Genomic DNA, 24,077 nt, shown 5'->3' with positions numbered 1-24,077 from the left:
AATAAATCAATATAATTTACATTTTAATGCATCAGTGCTGTTTAATTACATCATATTCAAGAGTAGTATTTTCTAAGGCTTGGCTACTCAACATTCTTTGAAATAAAGTTTTCATTTATTATTACTATTGAATTTAAGCATCTCACAATGGCAATCCACAAACCCCTATGTTTCACTTTCGATCCACCAATTACTATAAAGAGTAATGTACCCTTTAGCCGAGTGAGATGAACTGACTGAGATGAAAAATCTTGAGATGGTCACCATTACTGTGTATATTTAGGATCTCAGAATAAAAATCTGGTCATATTTCAAACTTTTCTTCCTTCACAAGAAATCATGCCAGTTTACAAAATTGGTCCTCAACTATCACACTTGCCAGTTTCCCTGGATTGCCTTGTAGTTCCCTTCTGCTTTTTCAGTAGTTGAGATATTGGTCTTGTGCTGTGGTTGATGTGCTTCAGTAGTTTATAAAGTGGCAGATACACATCCTTCTGGCCCAACATTAACTGTTGTTTTGCCTCAAACCTCGATTACCCTTATTCAGTGCAGTAGTGTTTTTTTTTAATAATACTTTCCACTCATCATCAACCAAGACCCAGATGTCTTTCATTTTCCATAATTTTACTTTCCCCTTTAGAAATTATTGAAGGCCATGCATTTTGGATTTTTCTTTTTGAGTATCACCTGTCAGTCCCATTTCCAACCATGTTCATATCTTTGGACAAGTCAATCAGTTTAGGTATAATGTCTCCCAGTCATAAATAACTTGATATTTGTTATTGACAAGAGTTATTAAGAACATAAGAAATAGGGGCAGGAGTAGGCCATTTGGCTAGTTGTGCCTGCTCTGCCATTCAATAAGATCATGGCTGATCTGGCCATGGACTCATCTCCACCTACTTGCCTTTTCCCCATAACCCTAAATTCCCCTATTATGCAAAACTCTAACCAACCTTGTCTTAAATGTATTTACTGAGGTAACCTCCACTGCTTCATTGGGCAGAGAATTCCACAGATTCACCACACTTTGGGAAAAGCAGTTCCTCCTCATCTACATCCTAAATTTACTTCTCCGAATCTTGACGCTATGTCCCCTAGTTCTAGTCTCACCTACCAGCCTCTATATTATCTATCCCTTTCATAATTTTATGTTTCTATAAGATCTCCTCTAATTCTTCTGAATTCCAGTGAGTACAGTCCTAGGTGACTCAATCTCTCCTCATAGTCTAACCTCCTCAACTCTGGAATCAACCTGGTGAAATTCCTCTGCACTGCCTCCGAAACCAGTATATCATTTTTCAAGTAAGGAGACCAGACTGCACACAATATTCCAGGTGCAGCCTCACCAGTACCCTGTATAGTTGCAGCATAAACTCCCTGGTTTTAAATTCAATCCCTCTAGCAATGAAGGCCAACATTTCATTTGCCTTCTTGATAACATGCGGCACCAGCAAACCAACCTTTTATGATTCATGCATAAGCACTCCCAAGTCCCTCTGCACAGCAACATGCTGCAATTCTTTACCATTTAAATAATAATCAAATCTTCCATTTTTCCTTCCAAGGTGGATGACCTCAAAGTTACCAACATTGTACTCCATCTGCCAGACCCTTGCCCACTCTCTTAACCTATCTATATCCCTCTACAGACTCTTCTGCACAATTTGCTTTTCCATTCAATTTAGTGCCATCAGCAAACTCTATACTTGGTCTCGTCTTCCAGATCATTATTGTATATCATGAACCGTTGCAGGCCCAGCACCGACCCCTGCCGCACACCGCTCACCACTGATTGCCAACCAGAGTAACACACATGTATCCCAACACTCTGCTTTCTATGAGCTAATCAATCCTCTGTCCATGCTAATACATCATCCCCACCTCTATGCATCCTTGAGTTTACGTCAAACCCCAATTACCCTTATTCAGTGCAGTAGGGTTTTTTTATATAATACCTTCAACTTATCATCAACCAAGACCCAGATGTTTTTCATTTTCCATAACTTTACTTTCCTCTTTAGGAATTATTGAAGACCATGCATTTTGCATTTCTCTTTTCATTTTGTGAAAACAAAAGAGATGTGAGATGCATTGACTTAGTGAATCCCTCTTCATCCCCTTTCAGGCTTAGACCTACTAATGTTGTTCAAAGTTCAAAGTAAATTTTATTAGCATAGTCCATATATGTCACCATATGCAACCCTAAGATTAATGTTCTTGTGGGCATACTCAGCAAATCTACAGAATAATAACTATGACAGGATCAGTGAAAGATCAACCAAGGTGCAGAACACAAATTGTACAAATAGAACATAGAACAGTACAGCACAGTACAGGCCCTTTGGCCCATAATGTTGTGCCAACCCTTAAACCCTGCCTCCCATATAACCCCCCACCTTAAATTCCTCCATATACCTGTCTAGTAGTCTCTTAAATTTCACTAGTGTATCTGCTTCCACCACTTCTGAGTAAAAAAAAACCTTCCTCTAATATCCCCCTTGAACTTCCCACCCCTTACCTTAAAGCTATGTCCTCTTGTACTGAGCAGTGGTGCCCTGAGGAAGAGGCGCTGGCTATCCAATCTATCTATTTCTCTTAATATCTTGTACAGCTCTATCATGTCTCATCTCATCCTCCTCGTCTCCAAAGAGTAAAGCCCTAGCTCCCTTAATCTCTGATCATAATCCATACTCTCTAAACCAGGCAGCATCCTGGTAAATCTCCTCTGTACCCTTTCCAATGCTTCCACATCCTTCCTACAGTGAGGTGACCAGAACTGGACACAGTACTCCAAGTGTGGCCTAACCAGAGTTTTATAATACAAATAGAATACAAATAGAAATAAATAATGAGAGATAAAGAGTCCTGAAAATGAGACCATTGGTTGTGGGAACATTTCAACAATGAGGGCAAGTGAGTGCAATTATCTCCTTTTATTCAAGAGCCTGATGGTTGAAGGATAGTCGCTCTCCTTGAACCTAGTGTTGTGACTTCTGAGGCTCTTCTATCTTTTGCTAACAACTCTTGTACTGAACTGTTAAATGTTGTTGTTTTGCATAAAAATAATACAGTATTGTATTGGGTGTAGATTATTGACCCTGTTCCAAGCTTATTTGATTTTCCAGCTTTAATCTTATTTATGTTGAGAGGATCGGAGTTGACGACACTGATGATTATGTATTCTTGTGAGATATTATAAACAGCCTTTTTCTTTTTCTAGTTTTTCTTTTTTTTCTTATTTTGCTTCTTTTTTCTTCTTTATTAGCTATTAGATTAGTAGTTTAGTTAATTTGCAAACATTTTTTTCTTTTTTCTGTTTTTTTATATCATATATTATGAAATACCTAGATTTACCTTGTTCATACATATACTGTATGGTTCATGTTTTGGGAAAACTTATTTATACTGTAATCATTGCTTATGTATTCTTTCATGTGCAATGGGAATTTGTATGTTTGTAATCCCTTTATTAATATATCAATTGCATTTTGTTCATATTATTAATATTAATAAAAAGATTGAAAGAGAGAGGGTGTAGATTATTGCTCAGTATTTTTAAAAATATAATAGTATATATTATATTTATTTATAATATATAAATATTATAGTATATTTCTCCCAAAATAGGCAGAAACACCTCTCATGGTGGTTCCAATGTAGATTTGAACTTTACAGGCATCTGTTAGTCTCGTGAGACCATGGATTTGCACCTTGGAAGGTTTCAAGGGCGCAGGCCTGGGCAGGGTTGTATGAGAGACCGGCAGTTGCCCGAGCTGCAGGCCTTCCCCTCTCCACATCACCGATGTTGTACAAGGGAAGGGCACCAGGACCCAAGCAGCTTGGCAGCTCGTCACAGAGTAATGCTCAAGGAAACAACACGCTGCCTCAGCTGAGGCTCGAACCAGTGACCTTCAGATCACTAGACCGATGCCTTATCCACTAGGCCACGCGCCAACATGATTTAAACTAATGTTTGTATTTTCAGATCTCAAGATTCACAGTGGATGGGGCCAAATAGGAAATTTCCATGACTTTGTTTCAATTCACAGTTTAGCTACATTATTCCCCCCCCCCCCCCACAACCAGTGAGGACTCCTGTGATTATACACAGAAATTCCTATCATTTCTGTTTCACTTGTTGTTATAGTGATATCATCTAACTTATTTATGATCAGAACATCATGATTGTTCACCCAAGGAGTAGAAGTGAGGACCTGGGTTCTCCTCCCTTGAATGTAAATGTAAATATGTGAAATTAACTCTTTTACTTTGCATCCAACCCAACAACATGGCTTCTGAGAGCTACAGAAGGCATTGATATCACTGGATTGAAGTAGAGAATGGGCTTTGATGCTGTTATTGCCTGGAAGAGCTGAAGTTCAGGTAGTTGCCCAGCAGAGGTAGTACATCGTAGATGCACTGGCTGACCTCAATTCCAAGTGGAACTCTTGAGTATATTTACTACAGCTGCTACACTGAGCTAGGATCTCTGGCTGAGTAGACCAGTAATATCTATCACAAATATGGAATAACACAATAACCTGGAAGTAAAATATTTAATCTCAAACAAAAGAGATTTTGCAGATGCTGGAAGTCCAGAGTTAATCTTACTTTTTTTTTAGCAAATTGGCAGTTTTTAAATTTTGAGCATACGTTATGGGACTTTCAAGTATGTTAGCAGATTCTCTATATTTATCTGAATGCCTGTCGATACTTTATTGCTGCAGAGTAAACAGCTACAATCTATGAATTAATTTCAATTTCAGTATTACAAGGTGAGTTAGAAGCCGAAAGCTGATTCACTTGCTCAGCCTAGTGTTTAAATGATACTCCAGCATATAACGAAAACGTTCATCGAAAAAGTTCAAATTGTTCATGTTTAATAAAGTGTGCACGTTGTTGTGTGCTGTTCACTTCCCGAAATAGCACGTTCTGTATGTATTTCCCAGCCCTAACCATAAAATATTTAACTGTGATGTGTTGCGGGGAGTCGCCTGTAGGTGGCATGTATGTTCCAGGATTCAGCCTTGCTGGTCGCTCGTCCCTTCCTTAAAATAAGCCTCTGTATTGAAAGCATTTAGAAACATAGAGTCAACCTACTGTGGTGGAAGCCAGTTATTGAAGAGTATACATTGTGCTGGAAACTGATTGCGTATTGTAAAAAAAAACAATTTCCTACATCCTGATCCAATCTGAAATTAAAGCAGGGGAACCAGACCTCACGCAGAAGGTGGGGAAGTGAATTTTCGCGGATTGAATCTTCCGGTAGTTGGCTCGAGAGTCGATTTCCTGATTTGCATTACAAAACATCGGCACTGACGCTGCTAATGCACGGTTAAACAAACTCCTGCATAACGTAACCTTTGTAACCACACGCATATATCACAACAGCTCATCATTTTTCCCCACTACGTGGATAATGATGTATTTACAGCATGCTTAACGCCGCCCTGTCATTGATTTTTTTTATCTGAACGAGGAATAACGATTGAACAATTTAGAACTAAGGAGCTTGAGGCAAAATGAAAGAAAATCAGAACCCAAAAATTCGAGCAGTATCAGTTTGGTTGACGCAATTGAAAATGAGAGATGAAGGTGGAATCCCTTAAAACTAAACGGCACGTTTTATAGGCGAAGAGGAGAGCGCAAACTAACTTGATTGAAGAGGGGAAACATGGATAAAGTTGAGTTTTTAATGTGGGGGGCAGGGTTTGCAAAGCACTGAAATCCCTCTCTTTAAATAAGAATAAAGCGGTTCTCTCATGTAGCGTTTTGTTTTCAATGGCCCGTTGGCACCATACCACCCTACAGACAACGGGACGATTGAAGGCAGCACAAGTTCAGAGAATGGTTCTCCGAGTCTCGTCACCAACGAGTTGGAACATGAACTGCATCTGTCAACGCCGCTCATTCAAGCCGCCCTCTCCTGTCGAACCGGGCTTGCAGCAAACTCTTTCACAAAAACCCGGTTTGCTCGCACTCGCGACTTCCACACACTTGTTGGAGGGACGCTATTAAACCTCACGTGAAGTCACAAATTGGGCGACATCCTCTTGTCATTGGGCTAAATACTGATACGCCCACTTTCGGGTCTCTCTCTCTCTCTGTCCAATCGCCTCATGCCACTCTGAGTTGTGGGCTGGCGAAGGGTTAGCGATGGTAGATGGGTGCTCCGTCTTTAAAAAAAATGGTTGTAATTTGTGAAAGGAAATCTGAGGCTGATAGACTGAATCCGGTCTGGGTCTAATGGATGCTTCATTGCAGAGACTACAATGTGCTGCTAGATCTTCTAGGTGATAAATGGAGGCCGTAAGGCGGTAATCTTCACCAACAATCGATGAAATACATGGCGTGTAATACGCGATAGTAGTTGTACCAGTGGTCGCTGATTTCCCCAGTGTCGACCACACTTGGGTAAATAAGGCATGGAATTACCAATTTCTCAATGCGTACGATTTCCACTCCCAATTTATTGCTGAAACAATTGATCCCAAGCATACTCGCCTATATGTGATGTCTAAACCTGGAAAATGTGTAAGTCAGTCCAATTTCTAGGCTTAATACCCCACCTATTTAGAAATACCCACCAGTCATGGGATAAGTTCAAGTGTACTCTTCGCCTCCGCAAACTTTAATGCTGCAAATGGAGTGGCGTATTCTGAGCTGCTGGGGAGACTAGAGACCAATTTCAACCTGCTATCATCTGATTTTATGTGAAAGCGACCAGAGTTAAATGCACAATACAATATCATTTACATTCGTATTATGTTCAAGTATTATCGTGGAATTTTTTTTAAAAAATAGTATTTTAATAAATTAATAGTAATCCGTCCCGATGAAGGGTCTCTAGCCCGAAACGTTTGACTGTTTATTCATTCCCACAGATGTTGAGTTCTCCCAGTATTTTGTGGGTGTTTCTTTGGATTTCAAGCATCTGCAGACATTTTGCTTATTATTTTTAATATCATAGGTAAGATTGAGCAATCTAACATAAGGTAGCAGGAATAAAGTGAGGTGGGGGGGGGGACTATTGTGTCAAATAGGAAGGTTCCATGCTGAACTTTCCATATCTCCCCAATCCAACCTATTGTGACAATCCCCTATTTGTTGATCATTTACAGATATGGAATGAATTTGCAATAATTTTGATGTCCATCAACACAAATCTAGAAAAGGTGGAAGTTGAATTACCTGGTATTCACTTACCTACATCTATTGGAAATTTTTGAAAAAACAATTTTCAGAAAAAAAAATTGTAAATGGCTACATCATCAAAGACAATACTAGAGAACTGGACTTACGTGAAGCCCCACTGGTCATTTGGTTGACAGTATTGTTAAAGTCAAAATCTGACTCTTAGCAGGTAAAAAAAGGTGAACCATTCCCAATTGACCCTTCCACAAAGGAGAGGTATGAAACATAAATAGTGAAGGGAAGAAATATACTATATTTATTTGTCAGACTTATTTCTTCACATTATTTGTTACGGAACCTACAAATTAAAAGTGTGCTTTTTAAGAGGTCCTTTTAAATTAAGACAAAACAATTAACTTCACACCAAATGTTACCTTCGTTGTGTAATTTTAGGCACACCTAGGTTTGATTTTACACAACATATCAGAGGAAATGGCTCTGCAAGTTGGGTGCTAGGACACATACTCCAAATGTGAATGTATTATATTTCCATATTCTTCAGAGAAGCATCAGAAACATGCCTTCCATCTGCCTCCATAACGTGTTGCATCTCCAACTTTATTACAAATTAGTTGCTGATGGAGTTGTTCTCTATGTCATTATTAGTGTCCCTGTGCCCCTATTCCATTCTCCACACTGGAAGCTTCAAAAACCATTGGCTCTATCCTTTCTTACCCTGATTCACACAGTCTTCATTTTTGACTGACCTCTCAACGTTAGCTGAAAAACTTGCATGCTTCCAATATAAAATTTTTATGTCTTAGATGTATCTATGTGGTCTCACTGCTCTTTGTCATTCTAATCTTTTTCTGAAACAACAAGTTCATATTCTCAGCACCACCCCCCCCCCCCACCCACACACACAGGCACATTCCCGAAAATTTTGGGGTCCTCTGACTCCACCTCTTTGTGAATTATTTGTTCTCAATAGCATTTATTGTCAGTTGTGTCTTTAGCTCTAAACCCTTCTTCCTTTCAACTCTTTCCCTTTCATCTATAAAACATAAATGCTCTTTATAACATGGTTATAAAACCATGGTTCTATAAAACCTATAAAACATGGTTCTTCGAGGTTTTGGTCAACAGTTTACAATATTTCTCTTTTGAAGTCAGTTGATATTTTGTTCACTATCAAAGAGAATGGAAGTTCGTGCAGGTTGCTATTGACGTCATTGTGATAATTAGATACATCAAGTATCACATATGAGATCACTGGGGGGAAATGGAACACTGGTGATAAAAACAAATGAAACAATGTTTATTGACTGTAGAAAGTAGAGTCTTAAAATGTTCACATCTTAATAATAAATACTCAAAGTGTACACAAGATCTTGAAACCATCAGTCTGCAAAAGATTAGATGGTCAGTGTTAAACTGGCAACATATACCCCCTTATGACATGATTAAAAGATGGCAAATTACAAAGGATCCACAATTTGTTGAAAGATGGCAAATTACAAAGCATCCACAATTTGTTGAAAGATGGCAAATTACAAAGCATCCACAATTTGTTGCAATATTCTAAGGAATTACAAATAAGTTCAAAATCCAAAAATTGTTAAAATTCCTGAACAGGAGGATGTTGATTTATGTCACACACTCCATCAGGATGAACTTCCTCTTCCACTCCCAAAGTAGCCAATTATAACATAATCCGTATGTCTGCTATCCTTAAACTCTACTGTCCCAGTAACATTACTATTCTGCATTTCCTCTTATTTGGAGAGGATGGGAGAAATGGACATTTTACAAGAATCTGACCCCTTTATTTTTCTTTCATTAAGAAGGACAATCTCTAATGCAAGAAGAAATATTTTTAAAAAAAATTTATAGGTCTCATAATGTCCTTAAGACAACCCAAATCGATTTGGACATGCTGCTACTCATGTAATTTAGGGATCAAGTAGATGACTGGTAAAAACACACAGGAAACAAAAAAACAGCACAATGATCCCTTAATTGAATGTTGGATAGAGTTGATATTTGTCCAATATACAGGACAACTTTGGAAACCATGTTTGGAATACAAAAACAGATAAAAGGAAACTTGTACAAGATATGCATAACGTGTGGAAATTGCTTAATTTGCTAAGATTGAAAATCTGATTTAAAAAAAAATACTCATAGTTTCAGTCCAGGTATGTTCTGGGCGATGTGCATTATTACTTCACGCGTATGGGAACCCATTCACATGGTTTTTGTACTTCACAAGTTCAATATACTGTGCAATATCATTCTGTCCCAGAGCAATATTACTGCACTCTTCCACCCACTCGTATTTTAATGAAAACTCTTGTCAAGTGAGCATGTGTGATAACTATGTAATTCACTTAAGAGGATTTGACTAAAATAGGCTGGCAAGTGTGACATAAGACATCATTTTTTTTCGGAAAACGTCCGCTGAAGGCGCAACAACCCTCCCCGAGATGGTTCATTCCATGCGTGAAGCTGCAAGAGCCGGAGGGAGCTCTTCGTACAGCGTTTTTTTTCTTCTTCTTCTCCTCAGCTCTTAACTCAACGCCAAGGCGCTGAACGAAGGAAGAGGAATAATACTGGAAGGGCTTCCATCGCCACAGACCCCCCGTCGCAACATCTCGCGTGTCAGATATCGAAAACCGGAGTGCATGCTGCTGCTGTTGGGCTCAGAATAACACGGACGCGCTGGAGCTCTGACAGTGTTGGTGCATTCGGGATTACAGTTATGATGAAGGTGCAACTCAATCTGAGCCGGATCCTGCTCGGTTGTTTGATTTGGATCGCTGCAGCCGGCGGTAAGTTAGGAGCCGCTATTCGCCCTTTTTTTAAAAATCATTTCCTTCTGTGAGGCAACACCGCAATCTATTAGGAGGTTTGCATTTTGTTGTAATGAGGGGGAGATTTTTCGGGTTCGCGGTTGCTGTAGCAACGCTGCAATATTTTTTTCCCCTCTTTCTGTCCTGCAAACTATTCCGGACTGCAGTATGCAAAATAAGCTCCATAAAGTGGCATTATTTGCACCTCTTTATATTTAAAATAAAGAAAGGGGGGATTTCAAGGCGGGCAATCGTATTTCTAGTTCTTTAGTGAATTGCCCATTTTGACTCGCGATTACTTTCAGGTGAAAATTTGGAAGCGACTAATCCTAGACACGCTGTAAACATGTTATCATCGGATGGGTGAACTTTATGTGCTTCATGTTCAGAAGGTGAGACTAGGTTTGGGGTGACTGGGGAAAGGGAGTGGAAACATTTGGTGGATGGTTACCGGGACACTGGAATGCAGACGGGTAACGAGCACCCACTTTTTCTCCATTTCCTTTCTCCCGACGCCTTGGATAATCTCACGGTTGCCCCTTCTGATAGTCAAAAGCCCAGTGCCTGACAAATATACGGGGAACGTCGCGCGTGTGTTTAATCCTTTCGCTCCCGTCCCTCTTCGGCCCGGGGCCCTCCCGTACCCCATTCCGTTATCAGGACAGCTGTTTTAACACTTTCTCCAGATGTGCAAACCAGCTCTAGCTCGCGCCATTCCAGTAACACTAGACAATTAATCCCGAGATGAACCGATTAGAAACCATCCTCTACATGCAATGATTTAAATAGTTTGGAATCCACAATAATACTTGATGCTGCGCGGGAGTGTCCGGACCCATCTGTACTGATAGTCACAGGTGAAGGGAGGTTGTATGATATACCATTACGTTGCATTGCGGGGAATATTTAACTCTCTTTTCGGTACTACGAACAGCTCCCTGTACAACGATCCTTTTAAACAGCGCGATGATGATTTGTTTAACATTTCCTTTTTCTATGTTTATGGTTGTAATTCCGGTTTAAAATTTCTGCAGACCCTTTAACGTGTTAGGATACATTTGTTTCAGTAGCCGGTTTCAATTTGGCTGCGATCAATTATGCGTTTAAGTGGATTTGAATACAGTAACTGGCTGCGGGGTCCAGCCTGGGATTTGATCCGGTTCCGCGAATCCAGCTCCCCGCTATTTGCTGATCATTTGTAACCGAGTCTCCCGTACTTGGGTAGCGGTCGGTGGGATTTGCTGAGGGAAAGGATTCCGCGCGGAAATGATAAATTACTTCTCCTGTTGATTAAGGCCACGGCTTGACGGAGACCTGTAACACTTCATGCATTTACTGCAACTTCAAGGTGACAAACCCCCATCGTTGTTTAGAGATTCTTGTCATCGCTTGGGTCCACCTCGATTCCGGACTGCATTCTTCCCCTTAAGTTATGTTTTTGTTTTAATCAAGATGCTAATGACTTGGCGGAGTCGTAATCGGCTTTCGTGAAAACGCGCCGAGAAAGTGGGGTAGGATACGTATCGGTGAAGGCTGGTTTTAAACTGGCTGGTGCATTGTGAGCGTAGTTGCAGTGGGTTGAATTGGGACGGTGGACTAATCGCTTCGGTTAAAGGAGTAACTGGAAACCGTGACGTCTAGGACCATCGCCTAAATTGATGGTTGTTCTAGTCACCCAGTAAGCGAATGCCAGCCATTGTTTCCGAAGACTTGCGGAAATTGAAGATTGACATCAAGTTCACTCGGCATCTGGAAAGTCTCTGTCCATGGTGAATGTTCTTTCACGGAACAGAATTAAGACATTCTGTTTCATAATAAACTCTGTATTACTTGAAAATATCTTCCAGCGATTTTCAGAATCGACTCTTCTTGATTCAGCTCCAATTATCGCCCACGAGTTTCAAACCTGTGATTCATGCCCTATAATTTATGCATTTATAAACTGCTTAACCGCGTTTAATTATTAATTGGATTGCAGATACGTGATTTGACACAGTAGTCTGCTTTTTAAAGAACATAGCCGGTGTTTCCTCCGGATGTAGTGGGGGAAGTGATTTTCATTATAATGGGGTATTTCCTTCGTTAGTCAAGACAGCGTTGGTAATGAACTTCCGAAGCGGGAGAAAACAGCTCTTGCTCTTCCACAAGTCAGCGAAAACGGCGTTATGCTTTGGAATTGTGGGATTAACTTACTCAAGAGTTCACCGTGGGAATGAATAGTTTTATGTAATGATAGAATGCAGTTTATAATTAAACGTGCATTGATCAATTAATTTGAGACTAAAATACTTTACCACGGTAAGCTGGAAAATGAATGTAAGCGACATAAAATTAGGTTTCTTTGGGAGTTCATGATAGGGAAATAGTTAGTCACACTTTGTCCAACTGCAAAAAAAAAAAGACTGAACATCACTTCGCTAATTCATTTGGCCGTATTCATGGATATTCATGTTTGGTCGAATGACAATTAAACTTGAACTTTTAGAACCACAAAACCATAGAACATTACAGCACAAAAACAGGCCCTTCACCCCATCTCGGCTTTGCCAAACATTTTTCTGCCTAGTCCCACTGACCTGCACCTGGACCATATCCCTCCATACCCCTCTCATCCATGTGCCTGTCCAAGTAAAGTGTTAAAAGTGAGCCTCACTCTTATGCTCACTTTCTTCTGAAATACTCTTGACTTTGTGCATCTTTTGTATTTGCCATATAATTTTAAAGGAAATTTCAAAAAAAAAATACTTTTGCATTCTCTCAATTTACTTTGATGTGCAGTTGTGTTTGCCAGAATGTTTTCAGAGAAACTTGGCAAGTGTTTTTTGGTCTTCACTGATTATGTATCCTTGCCCTGAATGCGATCTCTTATTGGAGGTGTTGGTTGATGTGCTCTGATATGATCTTGGTAACACAACAGATGGGACTCCATCATTAATGATGAGGTGCTCTGGGTGAGATGCCAGAGGGCAGCAGGCACTAAGAAATAGCATAACAATGAGAAATCCAATACCTTTAACAGGAGACACAGCTGTGAGAACATTAGTGCAAAAAAACAATAAATTAATCCACAAGTGAGACACATAAACCAAAAGTTGAGGGTTGCACAAAATTTGAAAAAAAAACTTTTTCCTATCTTTCTGTTACTTTTTTTTCTTTGTTGTTAAAAGAATTGCTGGTATGCTGGCACATTGAATAAAGTTCCACAAAGCACTTTGGCCACCTGACTAATACTTGCTAAATACATCAGCATTGAGATATTAAAACACCAGTTAAAATTAGTACTATGCTTGACAAGTACAAATTTGACTAGAACATGAGGATGTTCAACAGGAGTTCCGGAGTCACCTGGAGCAGTAACCCAGATTACTCTCTAGTGATGTGCTATTCCCAGAATCCAGGACAATTTGGTTAATCCTCCTGTTAATCCAACTTTTTGACTGTACTGTTGTAAATCAAATTCAAGTTTAATTGTCATTCAACCATACATATGGATGCTGCCAAATGAAACAGTATTCCAAGTCCCTGAGTGTCATGGCCTGTAGATTGATGATGTAATACCCCTCAACACATGTGAGTGTAGCTACTGGCAAACATAATGTAACTAGTCTTCCACCGAGCAAGGACTGGAACATATTCCAGCTAGTCTCTTTCCCATCTTGCCACCTTTTCATTCTGGCATATTCCCCCTTCCTTCTCAGTCCTGAAGAAGGACCCTGGCCCAAAATATTGACTGTTTACTCTTTTCCTTAGATGCTGCCTGACCTGCTGTACTCCTCCAACATTTTCTGTGTGTTACTTATCTACACCTGATGCATTTAATTTTAACTAAAAGAAACATATGTTACCCGGCTTGTGTGTTGTTCATTCTACAGATAGTATCTGCTTGGTGTTCATTTGATGGCATGTTCTGGGGTAAATGGCCTGCCCTGCTTTTTTAAATTATTAGCTGAAGCAATGTTGGCAACAGATATTTTTCTTGTTTTTGTTAAGTTTATTAATACATCAGACTGCAGTAGATTGCTTTAAGGCTTAAATGACAGGGCATGAATTAAAAAAAAATTCTGCTAGGAGTAGGGCTTTAATTTTGAAAATTGGAGCCAGGTGCTTCAGGACTGCAAGGAGTGCTGGGCATTTCAATCTTCATTTATAATAGTCAATTGATAAATTCACCAAGATGTTTGACGCCCAAGGTACGCAACAGAAAATCTCTGTACGTAGAGTTGGGTCAAAGGTCTGAATGAATTATTGAATGGCAGAATAAATCATAGATATAGTATTCTACTGGCCCTTCATCATTGGGTTTCAACTGATACTTGTAAAGTGTTTGCAGATGTTGGATTCTGATAGGGCATATTGAGCAAATAGCAGGGACCTTGGAAGTCTTAATATACAGAGAGACTTTGGTTTGCAAGTCCATAGCTTGCTGAAAGGGGAAGCACAGGTAGATAGGGTAGTGAAGAAGGCTTTTGGTAGGCTGGGTATTGAGATTAAGAATTTGGACACATGTTGAGATGATACAAAACATTGGTTAGACTGCATTTGACATATACAGTTCTAGTTGGCACATTATAGGAAGGCGATAAGAACCACTGAGAATATAGACAAGATTCACCAAGGTACTGCCTGGAATAAGGAGATATAGTTATAAGAAGAGATTAGATAGGCTTTGTTTAGTCTTACTATGCAGTGGACTGAGAAGTGATAAAGGTTTATACAGTTATGAGGGGCATAACCTCATAAGCTGTGAATTGTTAGAATTCTTATGTCAAGGCAGAGAGTCTGGAACTAGAGTGCATAGATATAAGGTGAGATGGGAGAAGTTTGAAGGTGTTTTGTGAGGTAAGCCTTTTACATAGTTTGAGTGTATTGTCATCTGATTGTACATATATACAACCAAATGAAACAATGTTCCTCCAGACCATAATGGACGCACAATAGAAAATTCAGAGTTCAGATAAAATTCTATTATTAAAGTGCATATATATCAGCATATGCAACACTGAGATTCATTTTCTTGCGAGCATACACAGGAAATCTATAGGACAAGTAACTATAAAAGGATCAATGAGAGATCAACCAGAGTGTAGAAGACAACAAAATGAGCAAATGCAAATAGAAGTAAATAGCAATAAATAATGAGAACTTGAAATAATCAGATAGAGTCCTTGAAAGTGAGATCATTTTATTCAAGAGCGTGATGGCTGAGGGTTAGTAACTGATCTTGAACCTTGCAGTGTGAGTCCTGAAGCTCTTCTGTCTTCTACCTGATGGCAGCACCGAGAAGGGTGCATGATCTGGGTATTGGGGATCTCTGATGATGGATGCTACTTTCCTGCAAGAGTGTTTCGTGTAGATGTGCTCAGTGGCTGGGAAGGCTTTACCCATGGTGTACTGGGTCAAATCCACTAATTTTGTAAGAGTTCCCGTTCAAAGGCATTGGTGTTGTAATATATCATGCACAGCACTTAGAACAAAATATTAGCACAAATTAGTTATTAAAATATAATTGAAAATACATGCAAAGTGTGCAGCACAGGTGAGCAGTATATAGTAATTTGCTGTCCCAGTGATGACACCTCAGTGATGGTAGGGTATTCATTTACATCACAGCCTGAGGGAAGAAGCTGTTTCCCAGTCTGGCAGACCAAATCCTGTTGCTTGTTTACCTCCTTCCTGATCATAGTTGTTCAGAGAAATTGTGGGATGCATGGTAAGGATCTTCAACAATGCTTCAGGCCCTTTGAAAATGATGCTGCTGGTAAATATCACCAATAATGGAGCAGGGGAGGGGCGAAGCCTGCTGATCCTCTCAATGGCTTTTACTATGCTCTGTAGAATCTTGTAGTCTGATGCCTTGTAGCTTCTGTACCACACAATGATGCAACCTGGAGGACATTTTTGATGGTGCATCTGTAGAAAGTTGTTAGAATGGGGGCAGAAAGCCTTGCACGTCCGAATTACATCAGAAAGTGTAGATGCCACTGTACCTTCTTGACTACTATGTAGGTGTTGTGGGTCCATGTTAGACTGTTTGTTATGTACACCCAAAGGAACTTGTGTTCTTCACTCTCTCCATAACAGAGTTATCGATGGTCAATGGAGATTGCTTGTCCTGTGCCTTTTCGAAGTCCACAACCATTTCTTGTGTCTTGTCCACATTGAGACTCAGGTTGTTGTTCTCACACCATTTGATAAGCCTCCTCTCTCTATGTCCACTCATCATTGTTACTAATGAGGCCAACCAGCATTATATCATCAGTGAACTTGATGATGCGGTTTGAGCTGGATCTGGCAGTGCAGTTGTGAGTCAGCAGTGCTTGGTCTGATGGAGTTTGAGTTATTGCTGCCAATTTGGACCGACTGGGATCTTTCCATTAAGTCCAAGTTCCAGTTACAGAGAAGAGTATTGAGTCCCAACAGGGACAGTTTAACAACCAGATTCTGAGGGATGATCATGTCAAAAGCCAAGTTAAAGTCTATAAACAACATTGTAGATGTGAGGCATCATTTTCTAGGTGAGACAAGTATGAGAGCAGGTTCAAAGCTATGGCATCATCAGTGGACCAGTTTGAGCAGTACACAAACTGGAAAAAGCCCAGTGTAGCTGGAAAGTGAGATTTTCATGAACCATTACCAGCTGCTCAAAGCTCTTTGCGATTGTTGACGTCTTTAGCACTGAGCTGTAATTGTTTAGGCCAGTTACCATCACCGTCTTGGGCACCAGAATGATGCTGGTTGCCTTCAAGTCTGCAGGGAGAGTAGACTGTTGCAAAGAGATGTTAAAGATCTCCATTAAGATCTCTATTAGCTCGCCCATATAATCCCTCATCACCTGTTGTCAGGTCCCGCAGCTTTGCATGGGTTTATCCTGGCTAGGATTCTCCTCACCCGGGCTGTGGCCAGACAGGGTTCCTGTTACTTTGGGGGAGAAGGGGCTTTCCGCAAATTCACATCATTCATTGTGCCAGATCATGCCATCAGCCTGTCAGGGTGGGAGGCGTTCTTATCGTTGATTCGCTGGGTAGACTTGTAATCTGTTCTGGTTTGCATAACATTCCACTTGCGCCATGTGACCCTGGTGTCACAAAACGTGGCTGTGAAGAGGACGGAGTATTACTGGATCAAGCTGTGAGAGGAGATGGTAGATGCAGATCTATTACAATTTTTAAAAGGCCTTTGGACGTGTACTTGGATAGAAAAATTGTGGAGGGATATGGGCCTGCTGTAAGCAAATAGAGTGGCTAAAAGGGCCTCTGCTGTGCAAGTCTATGATTCTGTTACATTGCTCCTTATTTAGATATCCTCAAGGTCCATCTATTTTGCAATATGTAGCTTCTGCAATGATTCTGATGTGTGCAAATTGCTGAATTACCAATATTAATGCTTTTTAATGAAACAATGGAGCATCATAATGACTTGCACATCGAACAGAGCTCAAGGTCATTCACATTTATGCAAGTTATATAAATGTTGGCATCATCTGAAATGATCAATTTAAGTTCACATGTTAATTATACAGAAATGCACATTTTATAGTGAGAGAGGCACATTATTTCTTCTGTTGCTTTTAACCCCACAGATCAGATTCTCTCAGTGGTTATTTTGACCCCTCTTTGGGGCACACTGCATTGTCGCAAAGCTTTACGGCACTGTGCAAATTTATTCACAATATTTTAAAATAATTATTATGACAAATAAATAGGTCACAAAAGTGAATTTCGAAAGTGCAAGAATGAAGCCAAAAATTAAGTCGTGCGGACCTGACTCTTCAGAGTAAAAATAAAATTGGAGCTTTTAATACTAACGGACTTGCAAACTGGAAAGAAATGATGCAATGGAACTTCTTGATTTATATTATTTAAGTGATTTTAAATGCCATGCCCTTGATGCACCAATGCTATTGAACAAAATAGAGTACAAAAAGTAATGGACAAAGCTCTGTCCATCAGAGGTAAAGCCCCCCCCCCCCCCCCAACTATGGAGCTCATCTATAAGGAGAACTGTCACAGGAAAGCAGCATTCATCACCAAGGACTCGCACTATCTACGCTATGCTCTCTTCTCGCTGCTGCCATTGGGAAGGAGGTACATGAGCCTTAGGACCCACAGCACCAGATTCACCACCTCTCTCACTCACCCCAGCATTGAACTGATTCCATAACATGCGGACTCGCTTTCAAGAACTCTGCAACTAATATCAGAATCAGGTTTATTATCACCGGCATGTGACGTGAAATTTGTTAACTTAGCAGCAGCAGTTAAGTGCAATGCATAATCTAGCAGAGAGAGAGAAAAAAATAAAATAATAGGTAATAATAATAAATAAGGAAATCAATTACGTATATTCAATAGATTGAAAAAACATGCAAAAATAGAAATACTGTATATTAAGAAAAAAGTGAGATGGTGTTCACGGGTTCAATGTCCATTTAGGAATCGGATGGCAGAGGAGAAGAAGCTGTCCCTGGATCGCTGAGTGTGTACCTTCAGGCTTCTGTCCTCTGACCTGAAGGTAACAGTCAGAAAAAGGCATGCCCTGGGTGTTGGAGGTCCTTAATAATGGACACCCTTTCTGAGACACCACTCCCTAAAGATGTTCTGGGTACTTTGTAGGCTAGTATCCAAGATGGAGCTGACTAGATTTATAACCTTCTGCAGCTTCTTTCGGTCCTGTGCAGTAACCCCACCATACCAGACGGTGATGCAGCCTGTCAGAATGCTCTCCACGATACAACTATAAAAGTTTTTGAGTGTACCTGTTGGCGTGCCAAATCTCTTCAAACTCCTAATAAAGTACAGCCGCTATCTTTCCTTCTTTATAACTACGTTAGTATGTAGGGACCAGGTTAGATCCTCAGAGATCTTGATACCCAGAAACTTGAAACTGCTCACTCTCTCCACTTCTGATCCCTCTCTGAGGATTGGTATGTGTTCCTTCGTCTTACCCTTCCTGGTCCACAATCAGCTCTTTATTCTTACTGCTGTTTTCAATATTTCATCGTTAGTTTGCTTATTTATTTATTATTTATTTTTTTGTTTTTCTTTTCATATTTGCTCAATTTGTCATCTTTTGCAAATTGGTTTGTGTGTAGTTTTTCATTGATTTTATTATCAAAGTATATATATGTCACCATATGCAACCCTGAGATTCATTTTCTTGTGGGCATTTACAGCAGATACAAATAAAAATAAAAATAACTACTTTGAAATTGATTTTGAATGTTAAGATTCACCTGTTTTTAAAGTGGAAAAGCTCATCAAATGTTGACGATGTTTATTTTCTTGGAAATACTTATAAGTTGTGGTTTTTTTTAATAGATCTAAGAAAAAATTTATAAGATTAATTTTTGCATCAAATTAAGAACAAGGTACATCTGGAAATCTTCAGCTGCAGGTAAATTGAATGCTGTTCTAGAAAACAAAGTAAACACATTTGCTCTGCAGAATGGAATCTGGGATGAAATAAAGGCTGTAGATTATAGGAAAAAGTCATGTGAGCTGATATCCTTTTAACTTAAATTTTGAGGATGATGTACTTTGTAGTCCAGTTTACACAGATTTCTTAAATATTAATTTTGGCTACTGATGCTGCTGGCTTATGCTTGTTTTAAGCCCAGAAACTGAGATTGAATATGAATATTTGCAGGGCAATTTTCTTTGAATGGACCTCTTAAGAAATCTGATTATGTAACTCCTTTAAATGCGTATTGGTGTCAACTGCATGCACCTGAGAGAAATATGTTTCAGGAACTGATTGAAGTAAAGTTTAGTTGTAATTTAGTTCTTGAAATATTTCACTTAACAAGTTCTTAAAACTTTTAATAAAAATATATTGCATTTACTGCATTACTGCAAGTTAAGACAGTCCCATATTCATATTTAAAATAGATCAACTTTATTGCATGTAGGAAGAAGTGTGTCCTTAAACTCAGTCTATGTTTCAGTTCATGGAATACAAAGTGTTTTGAGCAGTTTGAGTGAATTAAATAAAATTTAATCTAAACTATTTCAGAAATAAAATTTCTTTGCAATCCATCCAGGTATAAAACATGGCTTTTAGAATTAGATCGAAATTGTGTGCAGTTCGAAAAGTCAGCCAGCTTTGGTTTATAGATGGTGACATCAAAGAAATCTTTGGCTGAGTCTAGAATTAGCTTTGCTTCATATCATACTGAACTATGTTTTTGTTTATGGTATCATCACAGCACAGTGCATTTTAAGCAGTATGCTTTTTTCTTAAGGGAGTTTGAACTTAAAATTTTATTTGGTCTCTTTTTATAAAGAGATAAGTGAAATATGGCACTCAAATACAGAAAAAATTGCTTTATATGAGTGTAGGTGTACTTTGGAAAGGAGAATCATATGAAATGATTGTCTTATTTCCTCACCAAAAGTTAATAATCCTCTGAGGTTAAACTGACATGTGATATTTGTATATTCTTTTTATTGTTGGCCTTTTTGTTGTTTTTGTCATCACATGGTAGTCATAGTGCATTCTAGTAACTTATTAGTAACTCTTAATAACTTATTTTTGTATAATTCTTCCACTGAATGACAACACTAAGTGAATCAGTGCATCTTGCCCTAAGTCGGATTGTTACATATGTGTGTTTTCAGTATAAGTCAGATGTGTGTACGACATAGTTACCTTCACCAAAAAGACTGCAGTGTTTCAAGAAGACAGTTGTCTGCAATCTTCTCAAGGGCACTTAAGACTGGCAATAAATTCTGACCTTGTCAGTGATGTCCAAACCACAAAAAATCTAATTAAAAATAAAATGACTGAGTACATATGTCTCTGGATGCAGAAGAAATTTGCGGGAAATAACTCCAATGCTCGGTTGCTACTTTTAAATGTAGCAAAGAAAAGACTTGGAAAAAAGTTGTAGTTGACACATTATTGCGATAGGAAAGTAAATGTCGTCTGAATTTTATTTGTTTATCTATTTTTAGCATATTGAGAATTCACCAATTCAAAGCCCATGGAGTTCTGCATAACAAAGTCATTCACTTGTTTCTGGGAAATATTCTGTATTGATTCTATTACTGGAAATAAAATAGTCAGATTGGCCCAGAAATTCATCTCTGTCAATTTTCTGGCCATTAAAATGGCATTGACAATCTTCTAAACAGTATTTCATAAAGCTTTATTTTAAGAAAAAGTCACTGTTCATTAACAGCAATGCTAGAGGAACATCACACATGACAGCGTTGCTTTAGGAGCAGCTGACTATAGAAGCTACATTGCTATACCCAGCATGACAGCTTAGACTTGAACAATAAAACAACATTTTTTTGTCAGGGGATTGGTGTCATTGAGTGCACGATGCCGTCATAGAGGGGGACAGCACATGTGAACCATCTTTCTTTGCCAAGAGTGTTTCAGACAGGAGGTTTTCAGGGGGTATTTCTAAAGACAAAAGTGTCCTCTGTATTTTTGCACACATGGGGATGCTGTATTGCTACCAATAGTCCCTTTCAGGTATAAACATAAAATTTGTAGTTATTAATAATTTTATGTTTATCACTTTGTAAATCACCAACGTTCCATTCAGCTTGCAAGGTTTCTGGAGGTCTTGTGTGTATGATTAGGGGGCAGAGAGTCATTTCCACATTCTATGTGTTTGTTACTCTTTGTGATTGTTTCTGGCAAACAAGTGACTGCACTTCTGGGTCACTCTCAATTAGAGAGACCTTGCCTCAGATCCTGTGCAAGATGTTTTACAAAGGTACTATTCAAGACTTTAACACCTTCAAGCTGCTTATTTGTTCCCCATATATATTTTATCCTGTCCAGGTTCTTCCACATCTGTATCAGTGCTGCCATCATATCTGATGTCTAGGATCTTTAACCACCACCCTCTTCCGTTTCCCAACTTCAGAATGATTTTTGGAGCAGGTTGAAGATGTTCATTGATACATCTCACTAACTCTTCCTGCAAGGAGAGCAGAAGGAAGCCAGCAATTGCTATTTGAAGGCGGAGGAGAGGCCACTGTATCAAGAAACTGGTAGCCCTCAACAATGGGAGAGCCAGAAATTTTGTAGACCCCTTTATTATCTGCAGAAAGGTTTTGTAGAATTTCTTTGGGTGTAAGGACAGATCTGTGTTCAATTATTGTAGGGATCTGAAAGACCTTCTTGAATGTTTCAGATGATTTCATTGGTCCATCAGGTCTTTTGCCATGAAAGTGTGCATTGCCTAAAGTAATCGGCTATCAATTTTTTTTCATGGGATCTTTACATAATCAACCAGGAAGCTGTCATGACAGTGATGTGACGAATAGTGATCAGGTTTCCTCTCTTAAATGCAGAGTGCAACTTCTTTACCACTAGGTGTAGGCAGTTATAGGAAGGATGTAGAATATTGGCCATATTACTGAATGTTTAGTAGAGAGGGTGCCATGGTAGCCAGTGGGTTAGCAAGACACCGTTAAAACTCGGGTTGTTCCTGAGTTCCAGAGTTCAGTTCTGACACCATCTGAAAGGAGTTTGTCCATTCTCTCTGTGACCACATGGGTTTCCTCTGGGTGCTCCGATTTCCTCCCGCAACCCAAGTACGTACCAGATAGTAGGTTAATTTGGTCATTCTAAGTTGTCCTATAATTAGGATAGTTTTAAATAGGTGGGTTGCTGGGCTGTGCACCTCAGTACGCCAGAAGGGCTTGTTCTGCACTGTATTGCAAAATAAATATATAAATAATCCACTCCAATATTAACTATAACCCAATATAGTACTAAAGTCACATATCAAAATATATTATGGTTAGCTGACTTTACAAGTGCAAGAGATCTTTGATTATAAATGCACAACATGTGGTAATGACCAATTACAGCTCTATCAAATGCTTTGAATGGATTACTTAAGATGATGTTTATTTTTCCGAAAAGTCTATTAGGACTTGGTGCAGTACTGTGGAACTATGCCAGGCTCCAGTCGCTCTAAATGTTTTTTTTCTTGATTCATAGTGGTTTCATTTTCAATCATTTTCAAGACCTGAGCTGGATCTTTTTATGTCATTTATATAATGAACACATTGGAAGTTTGCATTTGTCAGTGTCTTGGGGAACAGAAGAAAGTGTATGTATTTTAAGAGGTAGTTTCTATAATGGAAGTTGAGACCACATATATATTTGAAGGTCACATAATGGACCATAACGTTCTGACAGTTAAAGAACTACTCACTAGATGCAGTGTGTGTGGTAATACATTCTGAGCTTGTGTGCCTGCAGACTGCGGCAAGGAAATGAAATACATGTCTGACACGTCACTTCTGGACTCACCAGGGTGGCTATGGAAGTTGTTGAACCGTGACTGGATATAAGTTTATTTCTAGCCCTCATTTTTACAGCAGCTCTCACTAGCTCCTCCAGCACTTCCCACAGGCTAAGTTTGTTTTTATACATTAGTTTGTTTTCCATTATTTGTGTGTTGTTATAAATAAACAGTTGTCACATACTGGAGTTCATTTTTTTCCCCAACTATTTCCAAATGTCTGGGATTATAGGGGCAATTGAAAAACAGTAAAAAACATCTTTGACATTGCACGTTGCTGGAACATGTCAGTAGAGCCTTGGATGAATCCTGGAGCCAGGTTCACTGTCCATGGCTCCTCACAGTGGTAGCAGCCTAACTAGAATGCATTAGTATGGCAGTGTAATGGTCATCACAGTGCTTTACAGTACAGGTGACCCAGGTTCAATTCCCTCTGATGCCTGTAAGACGTTTGTATGTTCTCCCCGTGATGGTGTGGGTTTCCACCGGATGCTCTGGTTTCCTCCCACAGTCCAATGATATACTGGTTGGTAGGTTAAATGGTCATTGTAAATTGCCCTGTGATTAAGCTAGGATAAAAAATCAGGGGGTATGTTATGTGGTGTAATATTAGTTAACACAAACCTTATTAAAATTCTCAGCTCTAATATGGAATTGTTTTTATTTTCCTCTCTTAAAAATAATCACAAGTGAACATAAAGCTATGAGAAAGCTAAATTTTATGTTGGGCTTTTTTGTTCTTGAGTGTTGGTCCCTCTCCTGTGGTCGAAATATGAAGTGTAAAGATATGTAGTGGCACTTGTGAAATCCTGAAA

At 39.2% G+C, this 24,077-nt stretch overlaps 1 protein-coding gene across 1 annotated transcript in view; it reads left to right on the top strand.

Moving 5' to 3' along the window:
• The first annotated feature begins 9,649 nt into the window (after nucleotides 1-9,649).
• LOC140719596 (CUB and sushi domain-containing protein 2-like) overlaps nucleotides 9,650-24,077 on the top strand; it is an 831,737-nt gene continuing 817,309 nt past the window's right edge. Inside the window, exon 1 of the mRNA XM_073034301.1 lies at nucleotides 9,650-9,968. Coding sequence (XP_072890402.1) covers nucleotides 9,899-9,968 — 70 coding nt within the window. The 5' untranslated portion in view covers nucleotides 9,650-9,898. The remainder of the gene's footprint in view (nucleotides 9,969-24,077) is intronic.

This window comes from Hemitrygon akajei, chromosome 32 (assembly GCF_048418815.1).
Source record: "Hemitrygon akajei chromosome 32, sHemAka1.3, whole genome shotgun sequence".
NCBI lineage: Eukaryota > Metazoa > Chordata > Chondrichthyes > Myliobatiformes > Dasyatidae > Hemitrygon > Hemitrygon akajei.
Note: the sequence above shows the minus strand (reverse complement) of the source record. Positions and strands in the feature narration are given on the sequence as shown.